Genomic DNA, 19,837 nt, shown 5'->3' on the forward strand with positions numbered 1-19,837 from the left:
TGCAACTCATGAAAAGTTATTTTTCACCTTATAAACAGAAAAATAAATCTAATCTAAAAATAAATTTAAAAGGTAACTAATTGTAACAGCTGTCCTCACCATGACTGTGTTAATTAAAATTAACTTAAAAGATTATAGGATTCAGTTCTCCGTTCACTTAGCACATGGTGCTCCGTTTTTGAACTTACATATAGAGTGGTGAAATAATCGTCTGTTCCCGGGGGTATCTGGTGGTGCATACCTGTAATATTCCACAACAGAAGCTCCATATTTATAGACGGCAGCAGAGCCGCTCGCATATCCCCACATCACAGCTGTTTGCATTGCAGTGTTGGGTGTCACATAGCTGCCCGGTGCTCCTGTGGTTGTCACATTAAAACAGAAGATAAACAAACAGCAACATTTAGAGTTTATTTTTTCCACCCCTGGGACAAGTCGTTTCACATTTTTATAGAGGCTGGTGGTTGTGATGGTGTAGAGGGTTTGAGTTTTATAAAGCCCAGAGGGAGCGATATGACTAATAGTTGGCTTTGCTGAGAGGGAAAAGGAGAAGGGTAGAGATTAGCGGAGGAGAGGATTAGCAGGGAGTCAACAAAATAGACAGAAACAAGGCAGAAAAACAAAGATATGAAGATGCAAGGAGGTTTGTAAAGAAAAAAATGAAGAAAGCTGACAACAAAATGGAGTGGACTGGAGAATATAAAGAAAATAGCTGCTGTATGGCATTGTGAGTTTGCCACTAAAGATAATAACGTGTATGTGTGAGAGAGAGAAATGGCTGGTGGCTTTTTTACAGACATACTGAGAGCAGAGATTGTGGGAGGGAGAGGTAAAGAGAGGCCATCACAGCTGAGTGGTGTTGATTGGCCTGTTTGAAAACACATGAACTGCACACAGGGAGAGAAAGAGAGGGAGAGAAGCTCAGTGCACTGGGATAAAGTGTCGCTCTGTGCCGTGCCACGCTGCAGCCCAAACCACATTAGAGCAAATGAATCCATTCCACCTCCTGTTATGGCAGCTCCCACACGGGGCCCCGGGAAGGAGGAGGGAGGGAGGGAGTGAGGGAGGAAAGAAGAGTGGCAGGAGGGTTGAGATATGAGGGATGGGGAGAAGAAAATGATAGAATGGAAAATGGAAGGTGGTGTAAGGGACTCGCATGCTGGGTGGCTCTAATGATGTCTTGGGGGGCTGTAGGAGAGGAGAGCGAAAAGAAAATCTGTGGCCATATGACTGAAGATGAAGAGGAGGAGTGAAGATCCCCCGCTGAGTCCAGAGAACTGAGTTCTCCTTTTCAAAATGAAGTTGATCACTGGTCAGACTTCATCAGATTGCTCTTTTTTTTGTCATTGTTCAGAACTCCCCTCTGCACTTCACCTACAGCATAGAGTCAGCATTAAAGCAGTATATAATTTTCCACGTGGTTATGTAAAAGCCCTTCATTATTTTGAAATAGACCCGTCCCGAGGCACCGTGAAACCTTTTCCGACTTCAACTTTAAAAACCGTTAAAGAAATTTCAAGGAAGCGGCGACAGCATGTTGCACTTACAGCTTGCGTAGCTGCAGAAGTTTGGGTCCTCAATAAGGCAGATAATTTTACATCGCTATTATTTATCAACAGGCTATAATTAAGAACTAATAAAATAAATTATAAGGTCCTGCTATACTCCCACAAAGAGTTTATTTTGCACATGAATCTTTTCATTCGTCATCTCATTTACATCCTTTTGTCTAAAGTACAAAAGCGAATTGTAAGGACCCAACTGCCGACCTGCAGTGACTGACAGAAACAATGCAGCCTTTGTAAAGATGATGAGCAAGTCATCAAAAAGTCATATGGGATTATGAGTAATGCTCTGTGACCACAGAGTTAAAGCTAACTTTGGACCTATTATTATGTATTACTGGCACGCTATGAACCTATAACATATTTAAATGTGCTTTTAGCACGTTTAGTTGTTTTTTAAGTGTGTGTGAACAGATTATTTAAGTGAGTGTCAGATTGGCCCTCGAGGGAGCAAAGGGGCCCGTTCTTTCATCAGTGCACAGCACACAGCTTCTACAGTTTTAGTTTGTAACGTCAGCTGATGTCTGCACAGGTAATTTTGCATTCATTAGCATCTCACTGCTTGCGCATTGATTTTGGAGAATACTGTGATTGACCTATCAAGGCGCTGATTGCAACCATATCATCCAACCCTGCTCCTAATGTATTCCCACGCAATGCATAGCACTGCGATGTGTCACAAGCTCCTGCACAGCTGCCTCCGTGTAACGACCGATCACATTCACAAAGCTCGCTGCACTTGACAAAGGTGGTAGTCATTTGTCTGAAATGAGAAATCACTCGCGCTATGAGCGATCGTACGCTGTGTCTGTGCACGTGCGTGCTGCTGCTGTTGATAATGAAGAGATCATTTCAACACTCTTTTTTTTGTTTCTCTCCGTCTCTTCTCTCCACCGAGCCTAGCCCTTCTTTCCCTCTTCCTGCCATTCTTCAGGGCCTTTCATATCACTGCGCTTTTGTTTAGGATTGCTTATTTCTTGCCCCGTTTCTCCCAGCTCGTTTTCGCTCAGAAACAGAAAGAGAAGGAGGGAAACAACAAAAAAAAAGAACACAAGCTTCCTTGGATGTTAGCACTGCTTATATTTTGCTCTTACTCTGCACTGATTCATAGCAGCATCCTCCCACTGCTTTTTTGTAGAGAGGTCGTAATATGCACATCGTAATTGGATGTGTAATGCTTTCCTTTGCACCTCGGGTAAGCAGTGCTGACTGTTGCTGATTAAGATGTTGGGAAGACAATAAAGATTAAGCAGGTCTGTCTGTGGCTTGTGCATGCTCAAACAATGATGGAAGTTGCCCAAAAACAGAAAAATATAACTCTGGAAAGGAGGGGGAAAAAAGTAAACTGCTACACTAAGACACACACATAAGGTTTTTTTTTCCAGCCTAATCAGTGAATCTGTGGAAAACTGAGAGCAGAGATTTCAACATTTTGCGGTAAAACATTTAGCTTCCCCTCCCAGTGATCAGATAACAGATTAGCGTGTTTCGTTTTGAAAGTACAGGAGGAGGAGTGAGGGTGTGGGGCAACTGGGAGATGTTCTGCTCCGTCTACAATGGAGCATCATCTGTTACGCAACACATTACATGGGCGTGTGCTGCTGGGTGGTCTGACAGCGCGGACGGTCGGTCAGTCAGGTGAATTGGCTTCTAGTCTCAGTTACAATGCCGCTGACTGAGCGCAGCCTGGCCAACCAGTCACATTTCCACCTCATTTTCCTTTCAGAACCTCAGGGCCCATCTTTTCATCGACTAACAAAAGAGCTGTATGTTGATGGGGAGGGGAGGGGTGTGTGTGTGTGTGTTGGACCTTGTGAAAGTGCAACAGAGGGAAGGAGGGAAAGATGGTTAAAATATGTAGCTATCTCCACCCCAAAGCCCCCGGCCCTCCTCTTTTCTTTCTAGTCTTGATGTGTTGGGACAGCAGGAAGGGGAGCTGGAGGAGAAACAGTTAATCAATAGCCACAAGGTCAGACGGCCAGCGCTGGGCTGAAGCGTGCCCTGTTAGCGGTCTGTGGAGCTGCCTGCTTGCTGAAGGGGGATTTGTAGCACTTGTCAGGGCTTAAAGGAGGCCTCTCTGGACCACTTACTCCAGGTGTAGTGTATAAAAAGAGACATGCTGGTTAGCAGCAGGAGAGGGAGACATCTGCTGGACGCTGGGAGGCACAGCAGCATGGCAGAATTAGGCCACACAAAGTTAGGGGTCAAGTTTTTGCACAGTCAGAGTGACTTTGTGGCTCGCACTCTACGGATTTAGCAGTTTCCTCAGGACAGTCAGCGCCCACACCGTGCAGCGCGATGAGACATTTCCCTGCCAGGCATTTCACAACATTTGCTCCAGAATTCCTTGTTACTCATGCAAGCAGTGTATTGGTGATGTTCAAGACTTTGTAAGTGCACTCTGTGTAACTCTAATCTGATAATGCTTAAGCTCGGAGGATTAGTAATACAGTCTTATTCTTAAAGTGTTGCTTTGAAGTTTTACCTTTACGTTTAATCAAAGTGAAGCATTCAAGCTTTTGTGTTTACATGCTCTTAAGTGCGAGAGTGTGTGCGCGCGCGTGTGTAAAAGAGAGTGTGTGTGCATATTGCTGTGCTCTTTCTAAGATAGGTGCACAAGACTGAGCGCTACAGATGAAAACTCTCAGGCTGAGCACTGTGTTTCGATCGTGTTTGTTCTTTCGCTCTGTTTCTCGCAGCAGGGGATCTTGGGGGACCCTTTATCAGTGCTGAGCAGCTTTCCACCCCCACCTGTGGTTTCTCTGTTGGCCTTTTGTGTGGAGGAATGTGAAGCGGACCAATACTGATAGAGATAAACACAGAGGGATGGTGAGGGACGGGGGCTTCGCTGGCAAATCAGCACGATACCCATTAATCCAAATCTCAGCATATTTCTCTGAGATGCTCAGAAAAGTGAACGCACGGTGGCAATTGTTCATGTTGTTGCAAAGAAAAAGAGAAAAAGAAGAACCTTATCTTCTGTTTGATTTGTTTGTCCACGGCACAATGATAACTTCAGCTCTGAGGGTTGCTAACAGCTGTCTTTTCTCTTTTGCAGTGTGAGACTTTTCTCACATAGTTAGCAAAAAAGCTGCAACAGTTTCCTTTCAGTTTCATCATGTTTCCGTTTGTCATTAATGCTGCTGCTGCAGGACATCTCAGTTTCGTGCATTTGCCAAAAATATGCGCTCGAGGCTGATCAAACCCTTCAGTGAGTCAGCGCGTAAACAAGCTGGCTTCTCAGTTTGAAACATTTCTTGAGCTACTGTTTGAAATTTACAGCCTGCAAACTCTGCACGCACTGGGGGACCTGACAGAAACCTGTTGTAACAGTTGTACTTCTCTCCATCCTCTTCTTTTACAGAGTAAAAGAGCTCTTTAATGGAGTCCCGATAGAGACGTCAAGATGAACACGTTACCATCAATGGACCGGCACATCCAGCAGACCAATGACAGGCTGCAGTGCATCAAACAGGTGTGTATGCAGAGCAGTGTGTAGAAGCCCTCTCTCCTCCTCCTTGTTTTACTCCTTTGCAGACACAGTTTTTAGAGGCAAAGACAGAAGAATGTACATTTCCTCATCCTTCCTGCATTACTTTCTCCCCTCAGCACCTTATTTGGGCATCAGTTTTTCTGGCCATTAGCTCCAGTCACACAGATCAAGTTGCACAGGGTCATAGAGCGAGAGAGAGAGGGGGAGGCAAATCTGGCAGCTAACACAGGAACAGACTTCAAAGCGACTAGCAACATAACAGCCCCCCTCCCTTCTTCTCCTGGTCCTGTGTTCCCTTACTTCACGTTCCTGACTCTTGACGTTTGCCTACCCTTGTTGTGGTTTTGCTTAAATACTTCTTTGACTGTCAGCTTTCAGGAGACTCCTCATAGACACACATATATACAGACAGACATAACCCAGGGCTACCGCCTCTGCCTGTGATTAATTGTCTACAAGAGCTCATAGACTGGTTGGCTAGCTGGCTGGCTGTGGGCATATTCATTTATGCTACGTGGGTGTGATGCTTTATATCTGAAAACATCCATATGACACCATGCCTTAGAGTGACTCAGTGAATGATGGAGCTTCTTAGCTTGTGATTTTTTGCAATTTCTCTTTACCCATTGTTGAACCTCCCACCTCCACCCCCTTATTCCCGCGTTCCCTCCTAAACTCCTGCGCACCTTTCATAATAACCTCCATCTGAACAGGCTCAGATCGCCTCGGCTCTTTTGCACGACACCAAATCTTGGAAAGGCTCTGTTTTTTGAAACGTCAGCTCATTTCAAGTGAATACAATTTGAAGTAACTGACACTGCTCACGTCTAAAATCCTCCTCGCTTACTTTCCTTGGCGTCACCGATAAGCCTGTAATAGGCGGATTTAACACGTCTGGCTTAATAAACGCACTAATTGTAGTTTGTTTTATGTACTCCTCAGCTTTTGCTGTAATGGAGCTTGTCGTAAACCTGACTTCAAAGGCTCTGAGCTAGTCATTGAGCGCTGAGCTTGTGGTAGCTCTGCTAGCAGGGTGTTGTTTTGGTTTGGGGAAAGCCGCTGGCACAGAGCAAGCTGTTATGCCCTTTTCTGTGTCGTGTTTTTTTCATGCAGCCAGGTAAGCACTGAACAGCCTGAACCACTGCTGGCCTAAAAAGAGGAGTACGCCGGTCCGTCATCTCGCTGAGGACAGTCTGTCAGACGTCTGTCTCTTGGTGTGCTAAAGCCCCATCACTGCTGCAGCTGCTCTTCTCTCTCCCTCGCTTCCCAGTTCTTGTCCTCATCCAACCCTAAACAACAACAAGAACAGCTCAGGCCCCATCCTCCTCCTGAAACTCAGCTGAGCTGTTTCACTCCGCTGTCCTCCCCCTCACACCAGAGTCGAGGTTGTCAGGCAGAGTTGGTGGCGAGCGCTGCGGCAGGAGGAGCTGTGAGTTCAGATCTAGACAGACAGCCCCTGCTGTGCTAGTTCTGATTCCTCTCGCGCTGGAGGTTGATACGCCTCCCATCAAGCAGCAATAATGCCAGATTATATCACTCATCTAGAGCAGGCTCTTCTCCTCCCTCTCACTGAACCTCGATGAGAGCATCTCTCACTTTCTCTCACTCTTTCTGCTTTTCTTCGTCATCAGTCAGACTCCTGTGAGAGTCTACAACTAACTCTATAATGCCTAATCTTCACATCACAAAAGATGAGTCACTCAAGGCCTCTCTTGAAGCCCATGATATCGTTGGACGCTCTCAGAGATTTTCTCAGTGGGCGGGCACCGGCTTGACACGTTGCATTTGCAACGAGGAGTCCCTTTTGTCACACATTGCCAGAAAGCTGCCCTTTCAGAAATGCTCACCTCTGCTGCCCCCTAAAGACAATAGTTCTACCTTCTTTCCAAGAGCACACAAAACATAACGCTTCAGCTCTAGATGAGAATAATAAATGCTTTCAAGTGGGCTCAATCTCGCCGAGTGAACGAGCTGCAGCTCTGCGCCATTTCAGAGCTATTAACCTCCTGAGCCGTGAAGAAAGGGAGCCCAATTTTAAAACCGCTTATTGTGTCCTGCCAGCCTCAGTAGCCTTCAGACACTGGGAAGAAAAGACTCAACTGTTTCAGGCCTCAGTGAACAAGCGAGAGAGACAGACAGAGACTCAAAGAGATTAGACAACACACCAACGGCTCGTATTGAGTCTGCACACATAGCTGCCAGGACCAAGGTTGTTTTCTTTGTGCACAGCCAAGTCAGCCAGTGGAGTAATGGTGCCTGGGCTCTGTTACACTGAGAACAGGCAGGGAATGAGGGGAAGTGAGAGAAGGAGAATTGGAGGGAAAGATTTGGTTGCTGTGTGGGTCATGGGGGTGAGGGATGGGTGTTGCCAAGAGAGATTAACAAGAAACACTGGCATCATTGTTGATATGGGTGTGATCTTCTTCCCACATTGCGGCTGAGCCCTGAGTGGGCGTATATTGGAAAGAGTCAAGGTCCTCACAGGGTTGCGGAGAAACACAAGACATTAAATCAAGGCAGTTTAAGGGGGGAGAACAAGGCTGCAAAACTACTTGGGTTCAGTGTTTTTCCAATTTGTACTTAATGCGAAAAAAATAACACTCATTATTTCCCATTGTCTCTAATAGCAGTCTCCTTTCTGTCTGTTTGCACAGCACTTACAGAACCCAGCCAACTTTCACTCAGCGGCCACAGAGCTGCTCGACTGGTGTGGAGATCCCCGGGCCTTCCAGCGACCTTTCGAGCAAAGTCTCATGGGATGTCTGACGGTACGCAAACACTAATTATGGTTTTTGTTGAGTTTTTCAGGTACTTTTTTGAACACAAGGAAAACAGTAATTAGATTTGGATAAGGATGTGTCCACCTCTGAGGCTTTTAGCCGACGTTTAGGATCGTATATACACAAGTTTCATGTAATATTCGTGTAGATATTTCAGATTGTTTTACAAAGCTGTTAATAGCACGTTGTAATTTGGATCCAGAGGTGATCTAGCTGCTTAGGCTCTTGACAGAAGTTGTTGTCAGCTGCTGCTACATTGTGCTGTGCACACACAAAACCACACACATACACAGAAGAGGTATGAAGAGGTTTGTAACTACCCAGTCACCTCTGGCTATCGCCTTTCAGTTCGCTAGCTGCTGCTCATCGATCTGGGCACAGGGCCAGAGAGCTGGCTCTCACCAGGTGTGTACAAACCTCTCACACACGTACTTACATGCGCAGCCATGTGTGCGAGCCCTTAGAGCAAAGACCTGCGTGTTTCACGTGTTTATTGCAAAGATAAGCCTTTGCAGCACTGAAAGAACGCTGTTCCCAGTCCAAGCGTTCACGTGAGCAAACAGACAAATGCTCATTAATGTGTAAATCACAATAAAAGCCTCTTAAAGGCCGATAAGGAGCTATACAATCGAGCCCCCCCACTGAGATCCCTCTCAGCATGGTGCGGTTTCCATCAGCTAAATTGTTTCGTCAGACTTGGAGCAAACTGCTGCTTATCTGGAGAATTAGAACACGCAACAAGTCTGTGCATTCTTTCAGGATTTTGTCTTTATGCCGGTTGTGTATCAGAGATCCAAAGAGAAATTTAAACATGACTGTTAATTGAACGCATGCTCCATGTGGAGGATGCGCCTGTTCCCCGGGGGCTTTAGAATCAGGAAGAGATGACGCAAATAACAAGTATTCCACTGTTAGAATGACACTTTACATGACAGGTGTAGTGTTTTTTTTGTGTTTTGTTTGTTTCTTTATATTTATGCAAAATGTGTGGGCGGTAATGTAGTGGATGCAGACATATGTATTATTTTTGTATATGATTCCACAGTTTTCTAAATTCTCCCACGTAGTTCACAAGGAGCCGTCTTTCACGAATGACTTCAACAGCAGTTAAAAATAAACTACAAAACTGATTCCTTTTCTCTTTGGCAAATAGATAAACAAGAAAGTGAGTGGCCTACTAACCCTTTCAGCACCTCTCACAGCGCTGTTTTCATATTGACAGAAATATGTGCTTGGATGCACATCCTCAGAGGGAGATTAAGCTGAAAAAGGCTTATGAGGTGAAACACTGTTAAATCCATGTTGAATCTATGCTAGCCTCTGTAACTGGCTGCCTGCCTTGTATAAACTGTAGGGCAGACTCACTCACGCAGGAAATTAAGCCATTGACAACAACACGATTTGAGCGTTTGTCAGAATAGTTTGCTTAATCCTGATGTGTCCTGAGCAGCTTCAGATGGATATAATGCAAGTTGCACTGGAAGTGTAGAATTGCATATTTTATTCTCCTGAATGGAACAATCAAATAAACCCTATTATTGACATCATTTCACCAGTTTTCTCTCTTTTTTCACCTCCCAAGCTTTTTACAGTATTGTGCACAAGTGTCGAGCCACCTCTCTTTTTTTGTTTTGCTTCCAAGGAGCCAGACTTGCTTCTAATTGTTTAAAGTGTTTTTGAGAAACTTATTTTCTTTCTTTCTTTGGACATTGGCTGCTTTTTGACTCATTTTAAGTCTACTCATTATAAATGATTATTTTAAGAGGAAGGTTTTTAGTGTGCTTACCCCTGTAACACTGGCCGATGAATCATTTAAGCATAAAAAGGAACCTAACTCACAGGATGAATCAGTGTTGTGTCTACATATAACAGGCAACTTAGCAAAGAACCAGTTTTAAGTTGTAGCTTTTGGCACCTTGTTACTAGCATCCTGTTGCAAAAACACATCATTTGTTCCCTTTTTTTGTTTAATCTATAAAAATAAAATGCCAAAGTTAACACAGCTTAGCAGGCATAAAGTATTTTTGCACCAATAAGATGATTCCCAAAAAACTGTTAGCTTAAAACCTGCCACCTAATAGATGTATTTGCTCCTTCAGTTCATCCATCTACTGTTCACTAAAGCCTCATTATAAATGGTCTCAGTGGAAGGGCGACTGTCAAGAAGCCATTCTTCAGGCTGAGATATGCCACTTTACATAAGACTGTTCTGAAATCAGTCTGATGGAGCGACAAACTCAAATTTGAAATTTTATATCAATATATATGGAGGAAACTGGGAGAGAGGTGCAGCAGTGAGCGTATACAGGCATCTGTTAAACACGGTGGAGGCTCTCTCGTGGCTTTGCGCTGCATTTCACCCAGTGGTGTTTGGGTTCTTGTTAAAATGATGGAAAAGTCTGATTTTGATTTACCATGCATTACCATTTGGAGATCCTCTGATTGCAGCAAAGATCCTCATCTTTCAGCATGGCAATAATCCTAAACACACTGGCAGAGCAGTAAAAGCATAACTGGATAGAAACGTGCAAACTATTCCAATTTTGTGTTTTAATAGTAGATGGATTAGAAAAACTTAGACATATTTACCCGCTAACTGAAGCTTGAATCGACAGAAAAATACCCCAATACCTATTATTTCAGGTGCTTTCAGAGCAGACAGTTCTGCAGACTATCCAGAGGTTAGTCTGGACATCCCCTGGAACTGCATACCTTCCTGTTTTCATTTGAGCCATTCATAGAACATCTGGGGCAATGTAATATCTGGCCAGCAGCTGGTAATGCACCATCACCTTGTGATCTTTTTATTTATTGTTTGATTTTTTTAGTTGGGTGGTGGATGCCTGGTAGCGAGTACAGGGGAACTCCTAGTGAATGTGTGTTTATATTGGGCTCTGCGCAGTCAGAATTACATAGTATTTCCTCTGTTGCATATAGATTCAACAAAGCCTGCACTTTTCAGTATGATCTCATAAAAAAGAAAAAGTTACTAGCACTATGAAAAAGTCCCACATTCTCCTCATCTGGTTGGACATCTGACTCACGCTCCGGCTGGCTGGGTGTCGCGCTCTGGCCAGTTCACTTCCTGGTCAGTGCAGACTTGTTTCAGGTGACCCTTCATAAGCTCTGCTCCTTCTGCAGAGTGACTGTGGTTTGGCACTCTCGCCTCTCTTGGAGGAGGATACAGTCATCAAACTCGTCCCAACTGTGGATCATTGGAGCGAGCCAGACTGCAGACTCCACATTAATCTTACTATCTGTCTTTTCGTGTGTGTATTTGTGCGTGAGCGTTCACTCTTTCTGAAGAGAAATGAAGTTTATTTACAAAAGTGGCTCAAAATATGAGCACAGTTAATAAATTCAGCAGTCGAGAATATTTAGAAATTCAACTTGGGGACTTTTGATAGATAGACAGCAGCTATACTCACAATCCGCTGCTCTTTCTCCAGGTGGTGAGTCGCGTTGCTGCTCAGCAGGGGTTTGACTTGGACCTGGGCTACAGACTGCTGGCTGTATGTGCTGCCAACAGGGACAAATTCACTCCTAAATCTGCAGGTAAGACCCATCACTTAAAAACAACAACTTTTCTTTATATACAAAACAAGTCACATATCATAAAATCACATCTTAAAGTCTTATGCTAACAGACAGTTTAGCTTATTAATTAAATAACTGTATAGTTTCAATAAATAAAAAGAAAATAAATGTCTGTTAAAGTCACCATGAATCTGTGGTTGGTTGATTTCTACCAGCAACCACAAACATCACACAAAAAGTCCATGGAGCATTATAATGTGAAGTTATTTTTAGTTCCCATTAAACATTGATGTGCTATTGAGATGAGCCGTCTGAGAGGTAGCCTGAGAAAAAGAGTCCACTCAACAGTGTTTCCGCACTGCGTGCGTGCAGCCTACACGCACATACACATGAAGCCAAAAGAGAAAGAGTGAGCAGTAATGCTATCCTCAGACATTTATCTATCAAATCCAATTTCCCCCGATCCATACCTCCCCTCCCCGCCTCTCCGCCTCCCACAGTCCTGCAGTAGCTGCCTGTTCTTGTACATTTGTCAAAGTGAAACATGCAGAGGCGGGAGAGAGAGGAGAGAGAGAGAAAGAGATGGATGGCTGGAGAGGTGTCGCTGATGTGTGCTGGACCACTCGCTCTGCCTGACAGAAACCTGACAAAGCTGTTGTCAGCCAGTCAGAGCACAGATAAACCTTTATTCGGCGGTTGCATGAGTAGGAATAATAAGAGTCAAATATTTTGTCTGGTTTCTTTGTTTTTCTGACAAGTTAAACGTGTGTCATTTGTCGGAAAACAGGAACTGCAGTTATGTCAGTAACGGTTTTGAAATCTTATCCCATAATTCCTCATACAGGCTACAGTTAAATGTGTTGCAGTTAAATGTACAGAAGGGAGTTTCTGCTTTGTTTTGTTTTTTTGTCCAAAGTGTCCGTGATATGAACATTTGCTAAGGGTGAATATCAGCTTTCAGTTGTGGCGGGAAGCATCTTGTTGGGGGGAACTTAAGTGGTCAGACAGACGTCATTGTACATTATTGATTGTTGTGTTTCTCTCTCTCTCTGTCTCTCTCTGTGTTCCTGCGTTGGGATAATATGATTGTTGTCCAGGCCATGGCACGGACTGGCTGGCAGGCTGCCTGGCTGGGCTGGGCTGGGCCCGACTGACAGTCAGAATCATCTTCAGGCCTGCTGATGGTTCTGGGATCTAATAGAAGACAGCACGAGGGTTTCAGGAAGAGCTGTTTATGTACAGGAGACAAATGGGTACTATAGTGTAATTATGCGAGGTTGGGGGAGGGATGTGAGATATGATGCAGCCAGCCATTAAACAGGGCAGACAGGCTGCTGGGGTGGGAAGCAGATATGACTCAGGGCAGATCTTACTCACTGAGCGTCCGTCTTAGCTCCCTTACAAGGACGTCTGTCTGAGAAGCCAGACAAGGGGATGACAGCGGAGACAAGATGTGTGCATGAAATCAAAGATACATCCATGCGCTCAGAAAGAGATGTAGAGAAGTGTCGGCTGTCTGTGTGGTCATTTGTGTCTTTTCACCTGCCTTGCGCGCGCGTGTGTATGTACGTGCATTTATGCATGCGTGTGTGTCTAATTGTGCAGCTCCTGCACAATGTTCTTGGAGTCTGCATGGCGACAGAAGCCTGTGAATCTGACACCTGAGAGCCCAGACAAGGGCCAAGGAGTCTGGGATGCTATCTGTAGGCTCCTCAGGGATGGAGGCAGACTGCAGATCAATCACACTGACACTTTCTTTGAAAGTATCAGTCAAATAAGAAATTGATGAAACAATTATCCCTACCCTCCATTAGAGCAGTTCAACAAAAACATTTAAAATGATATTTGTGTGGGTTTTTTTTAAAAACTGCAGCCACAAATGACTGTAGAATGAATGCAAATAAATGCTGAGTGAACATATTAGAAACTAATCACTAAACTTTTAGGTTTCCAAGAAGGCTGACTTTGCATTTTAATATTTACATCAACTCTTTTGTGTGTCTCAATTAAGTGTCTTGCAAGTAATTGAACCCATGAACAAAGTACAAAGGCATAGTTGCACAGTATGAAAGTATAAATTGCTGACTGTGAGATCTGTCGAGTGAAGTAGAAAGATTTTCAGCAACAGCAGGCAGCTGACGATGAGCTGTCTGGAGATTGTGACCCTGCAGTGAAGCCTGGGGGATTAGTATGTTGCTCTAATCTGGAATCAGCCAGAGAAGAGACCTATCTGCTGTTAGGCAACGTAGCATTAGCACTGTTAACTCTCAGAACCAGCAAAGATACACAGCATTACTGCTGTTAGCATAGTAGGATTGTTAGCATTGATGTTTTGCTCCATGTTTATTTTTTATTTTTTGGAGTAGGCATGCTATAAGCTCAGGTTTATAGAAAAATAAACTTAAGTAAATCTGTGTTTATGTTTTACACCCAATAATCTGTAGTCTAGCACAAATACGCTTACACCTCAGAGGTTCATTAGATGATAGAGGCGCACTTTCCGCCTTACAAATGCACAAAACACAACACATAGGAAATTAGATTAATCACAAAATCTGTCGAAGCTTTTTCTGCTGCCTTTTTCAGTGAATCTGCTACTCTAAATATAAACTCATAAAGAGTTATCTTCCTTTTATGAAGGAAAAGCTTCACAAATTGTCACCAAGATCAGCTTTAGTTGTCTGCAGTTATCAGCTTGTCACCTCATCTCCTTGAAAATATCTCCTCCTGTTGTTTGTACTCGGATTACATCTGAAGTGTGACTTGGATTGTTTTGAATGTGTATATGTTTCCAGCGTGACTCGACATGCCCTGGATTAGAGGCGGCTCCTCCCTGGAATGGTAGCTTTTTTAGCTTTAATGTTTAAGATACACACAGGTTGCTGCTTGTTTTCCCTTTGTCTAACTCAAAGACGTAATAGTTATTTAGACTGGAATCTCGAGTGATATTGTAATTTACACAGAAGGTTAAAGTCCCTATCCAAACAATGATTCGAACTGTAAAACCTTATCTGCATACATTAAAATTACATATTTAACATTTTTTCCAGGCCTTAACATGGCATAGACTTAACTCTAGCTTTCGTGTAATGCTATAAATATATATATGATTTTGCAAACTAGTCCCCACCCCCTCCTTCAGCAGCTTTCCTGTAGCCTGCTCTCCTGTACTAGCAAGTCTCACTTACAATACTGGTTCCCGGTGCTGAAGTTTTAAGCAGTAGGTTTTTTCCTCCTGCTTAGTTTGTGAAAGGAGAAGTCAGTAAAACAGAAAAGGTGCTTTTCCAGTCAGCGGAGGGGAAAACGCAAAAACAAGAACCACCGTTGCCAGGAGAACACGGGACAATGGCTAGGTGCTCAAGGTTAGAACTAAACAAAGCTTTCATCTCAACCAGAGAATTTAGATGGATGTGCACTTGTTGGAAAGCTGTGCATAAAAAGTCATAAACTCAAGTACATCATGTTCACATGACCTGTGTCTCCTCTCCTTTCTCTCCTCTCTGTTTGTCTGTTTCACAGAGATACACTTGCACAGTCTCACAAAAGTTTGTAAAATAATAAGTTATTATTTAAAAATAGTTTCCTGAATAAGTTTGGACATTAAAACTACTGGGTTAGAGCTATGGTCTAAAACTGTGAGGTTGGGTTTAGAAAAAGATTAAAGATTGCCTTGGATTAAAATACAACGTTTTAAAGCTATGGTCACTTGGTTGCCATGGTGACGCATACCTGCTTTGTCTGGATTAATTAAATGCATGCTAAAGAGATATGCTTCTTATTAAGCTTCTTACTTACAAAGTTGTACCTGACACATAGATTTTTTTCATTTTTTTGCTTGAGCCCAACAATTGTATAGGTGGGTAGAGATTACTGGCTGATATTAATCTGTCTGTGTCTGCACTTATAACAGCAGATAAATGAAAATTTATATACAAAGACGAGGTGGGAGAAACACCCTTCAACCATGTTACGAGTGTTGACGTTGCATTGTTTGCCCACCAGAGGGCGCTTTGAATCTTCCACGACACATGTTAGCAATGCCATAAATACAACCACGAGCGTAAACAAGTAAATAAGTAACTACGCATAGCAAATGTTAATGAAATCTGTTTATGTTTAATGTGTCTGAAAGAAAAAAAAATATCAGCTAATATATCAAACTATCGGTTAGTTTAAAAATCACCAAATATCAGTATCGGTTTTAAAAGTCCTATATCTGTTGGGCTTTAATGGATATGTCTGCATAGCAGAGCATAAACTAACTACTAACTGCATTATCATTGGTGTAGTGGGCGATTTTAGATCTACACAAGTGATCAGTGTGTTGCACTGTGTTTTGCATGTTAGGGTAGTTTCCCTGATTCAGCTGGTTAAGAACGAGTATTTGAGAAAAAAAGAGGAAACGATGATGAGAAGGCTTTGTTGGAGGTGGCTGGTGGAGTCCCTTCCACCCACTCGCATCTGACATTTATGAAATTTATTGGCAAAGCTGGTGTTTCTCTGTCAGTCAGCGGAGCACGCTCAGAGCTCAGATCAGGAAAACAGCCGCTCTGCTGTGTCAACAGTGACAGAAAACTTCCAGGGTGTGGCTGTAACTCACCCCCATGTCCTGTGAAAACACACACTTCACTAGCCAGTAAACTCCCTCACTTTAACAAGAACTGCAAGAGAATGAGTCCTCCTATTAGCCTCTGTGTAGGCACACTGTGTGAGCGCCTGTGCGTAGACACAAACCCTTGTCTTTCTTCTCTTAGCCTACAACAATCTGACATGTCTTCCACTTATCTGCTTCAATTTACTTTCACCTGATTGATTTTCTCGGCCTGTCTTTCTTTCCATCTTTGAGTCGTGCATGTGTATGTACAACTAGAGGAAAGTGTAGGCATCCTTTGTTACTGACCCAATCAACCTTACAGACTTTTATATTTAATTACTGCTGAGTAAGTGCAGGGCTCTGAATTATTAACAGGAAACTGGGTTTATTTTTAGCAGACGGGCCTCTCTTCTGACACTCTCCAGTGGTTCATTTTAGATGATGCAACCCCCAAAACTACCTTCAGAACTTTACTATTAATTTTATAGAAATAAAACTCACGGGGAAACACTTATTATGGAAGCTGCATTTGCTGCCTCTGGCTGATTGGGCCCTCTATCACACACTCCTTAATTGGTTTGGTTTATACAGTTACAAGCGAATTCATTTTAGTAATATCCCAGCTGACAGGACAGTGCAGTTGTACTCAACACACTCACACACACACACTGAAGACTTTGTTCTTGTCAAAACCGGATGAGCAAATGATTTAAATCCTCCTTTTGTTCAGGGTTGACTGATCTGGCACCCACATCTCAGGACCTCAGCCAACACCCCCACCATCATCTCCCCCCCAGGGGCTTTCGACACACCCTTTTAAAGTTATATTTCTGGCCAACAATGCCTCTGTTGTGTCTGTGCGTTTCGATTATGCGTGGGACATTTGTGAAACTGTTAATGACTGCGTACGCTGCACAAAAACCACACAAAAGAAAAACTTCTCTCAGCTGTCACGAGGCCCGTGGGCTTTTCCCTCTTCTTTATTTGACTGTGCGGCCCCATCTTAGCATTTAGGTAAGGGCAGCGAGAACAACGTCGGGTTAGGTCTTTCCTGTTCATTATTAAGAGGTGGGCGCGCAAAGACAATGAACTCAGATTCACCCTTGTGTGCCTCGCATTTTTATTCATCTACTTCAGATATTCTGCTAATCTCTGGTGTGTCTTCTTAGCTGGATGTGCAAAGTGGCCGCTGTCAGATTTTATTGTCCTGCGGACAGGAGTCCCCCTCTCTGATAAGCCCGATAACTTACTTCTTGTCTGTCTTTGAAAAGATTGATCTTTTTTCTTCTCCCACTTCCTTCCTCGTGTGTAGGCTTCCAGCCAGCGTTTTAAGCTCCACCCATTTATGCAAGTTTGCAATCTGAGCTTGCAGGGTTTTTCTGTTTTGTTTTTTTTCTTCTGGTTTTCTTTGCCCTTCCTGACAAATGGCAGTCACATTGCTGGATCATGCATGTGTGTGTTCCACAGTGAACTGTGTAACAGCTTAGAGAGACAGAGCAATGGAGAGCTAGAGCCTACACATCAATAACGGCACCTTACAACTGAGGTGAGAAGCGCTGCAAATATCTTGCCGTCTCTATCGCTAGTCCTGTTTGTCTGCGTCGCCTCGCTGTCTTTATCTCTTCCTCTCATCCTCCCTCCTCCACTGCTCCCTCTTGTCTATCCACCCCCCCTCCTCCTCCTCCTCTCTGCTGTCTCAAGAGTGTGTTGGAGCCGGTAGCAGGTACAGCAGGAGCCCATTAGTGCAGAGCCCTGCTCTGATTGGATAAGCTGGAGAAACTGGGAGACTGCCTCTGAATAATTGATGTGCATTGTGCAGACGCTGGACAAGGGAAAAAGACAGATCAGAGAGCAAGGAAGGAGAAAGAAAGCGAAAAGAGAGCGAGAGGGAGAGAAGGGAGAAAGACAGGAGAGGACAGAGGAAGTAAGAAAAGAGTGAGCAGAGTGAGAGATCTGTGCAGAGAGTGAGAGTGATAAGGCACAGGCACAGGAGGCTTGGAAGCAGCAAAAAGCTTTGAGAGTTGCCACTGGCCTCTGCAGAAACAGGAGCATTTGTGACACTTGAGTCTTTTCTCTGCGCTATGAAGGGAATGAGATGAGATGTGCAGGGACTTTGCCCGGCTCTGGGTAAGTGTCAGAGAGAGAGTGTGTGTGTCTGTGTGTGTCTGTGTGTGTGTGCGCTCCCCCCTCCACGTGCCTCTCTAGCACAGAACTATTTGGCGTATTAAGCGAGTGTGTTTGTATGCATAGCGGATGATCAGGGGGTTAGCAGAGGCCAGTTGAGCAACTGCTTTTGATCTATGATTGATACAAGAAGAAAAAGCAACAATTAGCTGCAGTGTTTCTTTAAAGTATGTTATTTTAGTACATTTAAAATAGGAATAATCATTTCAGCTGTGCCTTGACATTTGTGCATTTCAGGCTTAATAATACGGGCTTCTAGCTTTGTAGTAGTGTAACACACCGGTCGCTCGCACCAGAGAGGATCAGAAGAGATCAGCTGACCACAGGTTGACCTACATGCTGTTCTGTCATAGGGGTTACACTGACTGCCTGTTTCGTGTGTGCAAACACACACTTCGCAGTGCATTACACTTAGGTTGTTTTAAGTTTTATCTTGAGTTAGGATTTAGGGTTGTCAGTTTAACATTACAATTATAGAAATGCTACAATGCTACACTATGATTGTATGAGCCCTGGTGGCTATGCAGCATCGTACAGCTAGTAAAATCCTTCAGATTTATGAAATGTAAGAGAGGTCGTGCTCATGTTGGTGTTAGGAGTACGTGCGTCAGTGTCCCTCTTTCAGTCAGGAAAAGATGACCCACTTTTCCATTGTGGATTCTTTTTTTAAGTTGTTGACCTGTGCTTGGAGCCAGAGCCTGTCTGCTTGTCCACTCATTAGGAGAGAAGAAGAGAGAGGAGGAAGGAGGGGGTGTAGAGTGTAGTCATGGAAGGACAATGCAGTTGGATGAGTGCACAGAAAGGCCTGGTTTAGTTTTTCTTTTTTTCTTTCAGTCTTTCAGTGATGCTGAAAAGTGTTTAATGTCCGCCGTGTTGTCAGCTGTGCGTCTTTTAAAGGGTAACAGAATTTGAATGAGCAAAGGGCAGCCAGGCAATAAAAACACGAGGGCGCTGCAGGGGATTCAATCAGTGTTTAATCTAACCTTAAAACTGACAAGTTAATTAGCAAATGGCTCTTGTAAACAATATCGTAACCATTCACTGACCGGCGGTTAAAAAAAAAGAAAGAAATATACATATTTATATTATGGCACAATATGACTTCCAGCTAGCGGTAGTGGCGCTGCAGCACTTCCTGTTAGCCTGAGCAGGGTGTAAACCACTGAAACCGTCTGCATCCTCAACCTCGCAGCCACATGCAGCCGCTCTCCCCCATAGCCTTCCTCCTTTCTCTCTGACTCCAGCGCTTTGTTTGTATCACTTACTCCACACACTTTGGTGAACCCCAGTGAGTGCACTCTGAGTACTTCCCATCAGGCTGTTTAGTGACTCATTCCTGACATTTGAACTGGATGTGTTTGTGTGTGTGTGTGTGTGTGTGTGTGTGTGTGTGTGTGTGTGTGTGGCCTACTTTGTTTTTGCAGTTTGTTTTGCCTTTTTTTTTTCTTTTCTGTGAATCATTACCATGCCTTACATGTGTCACTCCACCCACCACGAGCAAGTGTGGCCCGAGCGAAACAGCGTTCGATTTATGACTGGAGAATCTGAGCAAGGGATTTCTGGCAGGACAAGCCGATGCCGGGTATTGATGTGATCAGTGGGGGGAGGAGCAATAGGGCAGGACAGCAGGAAGTGTTTCAGGAAACAGTGAAATTCTCCATTCTTGGCATTGACTTCCCCCATC

General features: G+C 43.8%; 1 protein-coding gene across 8 annotated transcripts in view; it reads left to right on the plus strand.

Annotated features, from left to right (window-relative positions):
* The window catches only part of zmiz1a (zinc finger, MIZ-type containing 1a), a 110,113-nt gene that overhangs the window by 70,935 nt on the left and 19,341 nt on the right, over window positions 1-19,837 (plus strand). For 6 of the 8 annotated variants that reach the window (XM_082556305.1, XM_082556310.1, XM_082556308.1 and 3 more), the window contains 3 exons: window positions 4,930-5,040; window positions 7,713-7,826; window positions 11,288-11,393. In XM_082556305.1, the coding sequence (XP_082412431.1) occupies window positions 4,972-5,040; window positions 7,713-7,826; window positions 11,288-11,393 (289 nt within the window). In that variant the 5' untranslated portion in view covers window positions 4,930-4,971. Of the gene's footprint in view, window positions 1-4,929; window positions 5,041-7,712; window positions 7,827-11,287; window positions 11,394-17,352; window positions 17,516-17,660; window positions 18,097-19,837 lie in introns of those variants that run through there. The other 2 variants (XM_082556312.1, XM_082556311.1) reach the window with 2 other exon arrangements.

Source organism: Aulonocara stuartgranti (assembly GCF_965226115.1).
Source record: "Aulonocara stuartgranti genome assembly, chromosome: 13".
NCBI lineage: Eukaryota > Metazoa > Chordata > Actinopteri > Cichliformes > Cichlidae > Aulonocara > Aulonocara stuartgranti.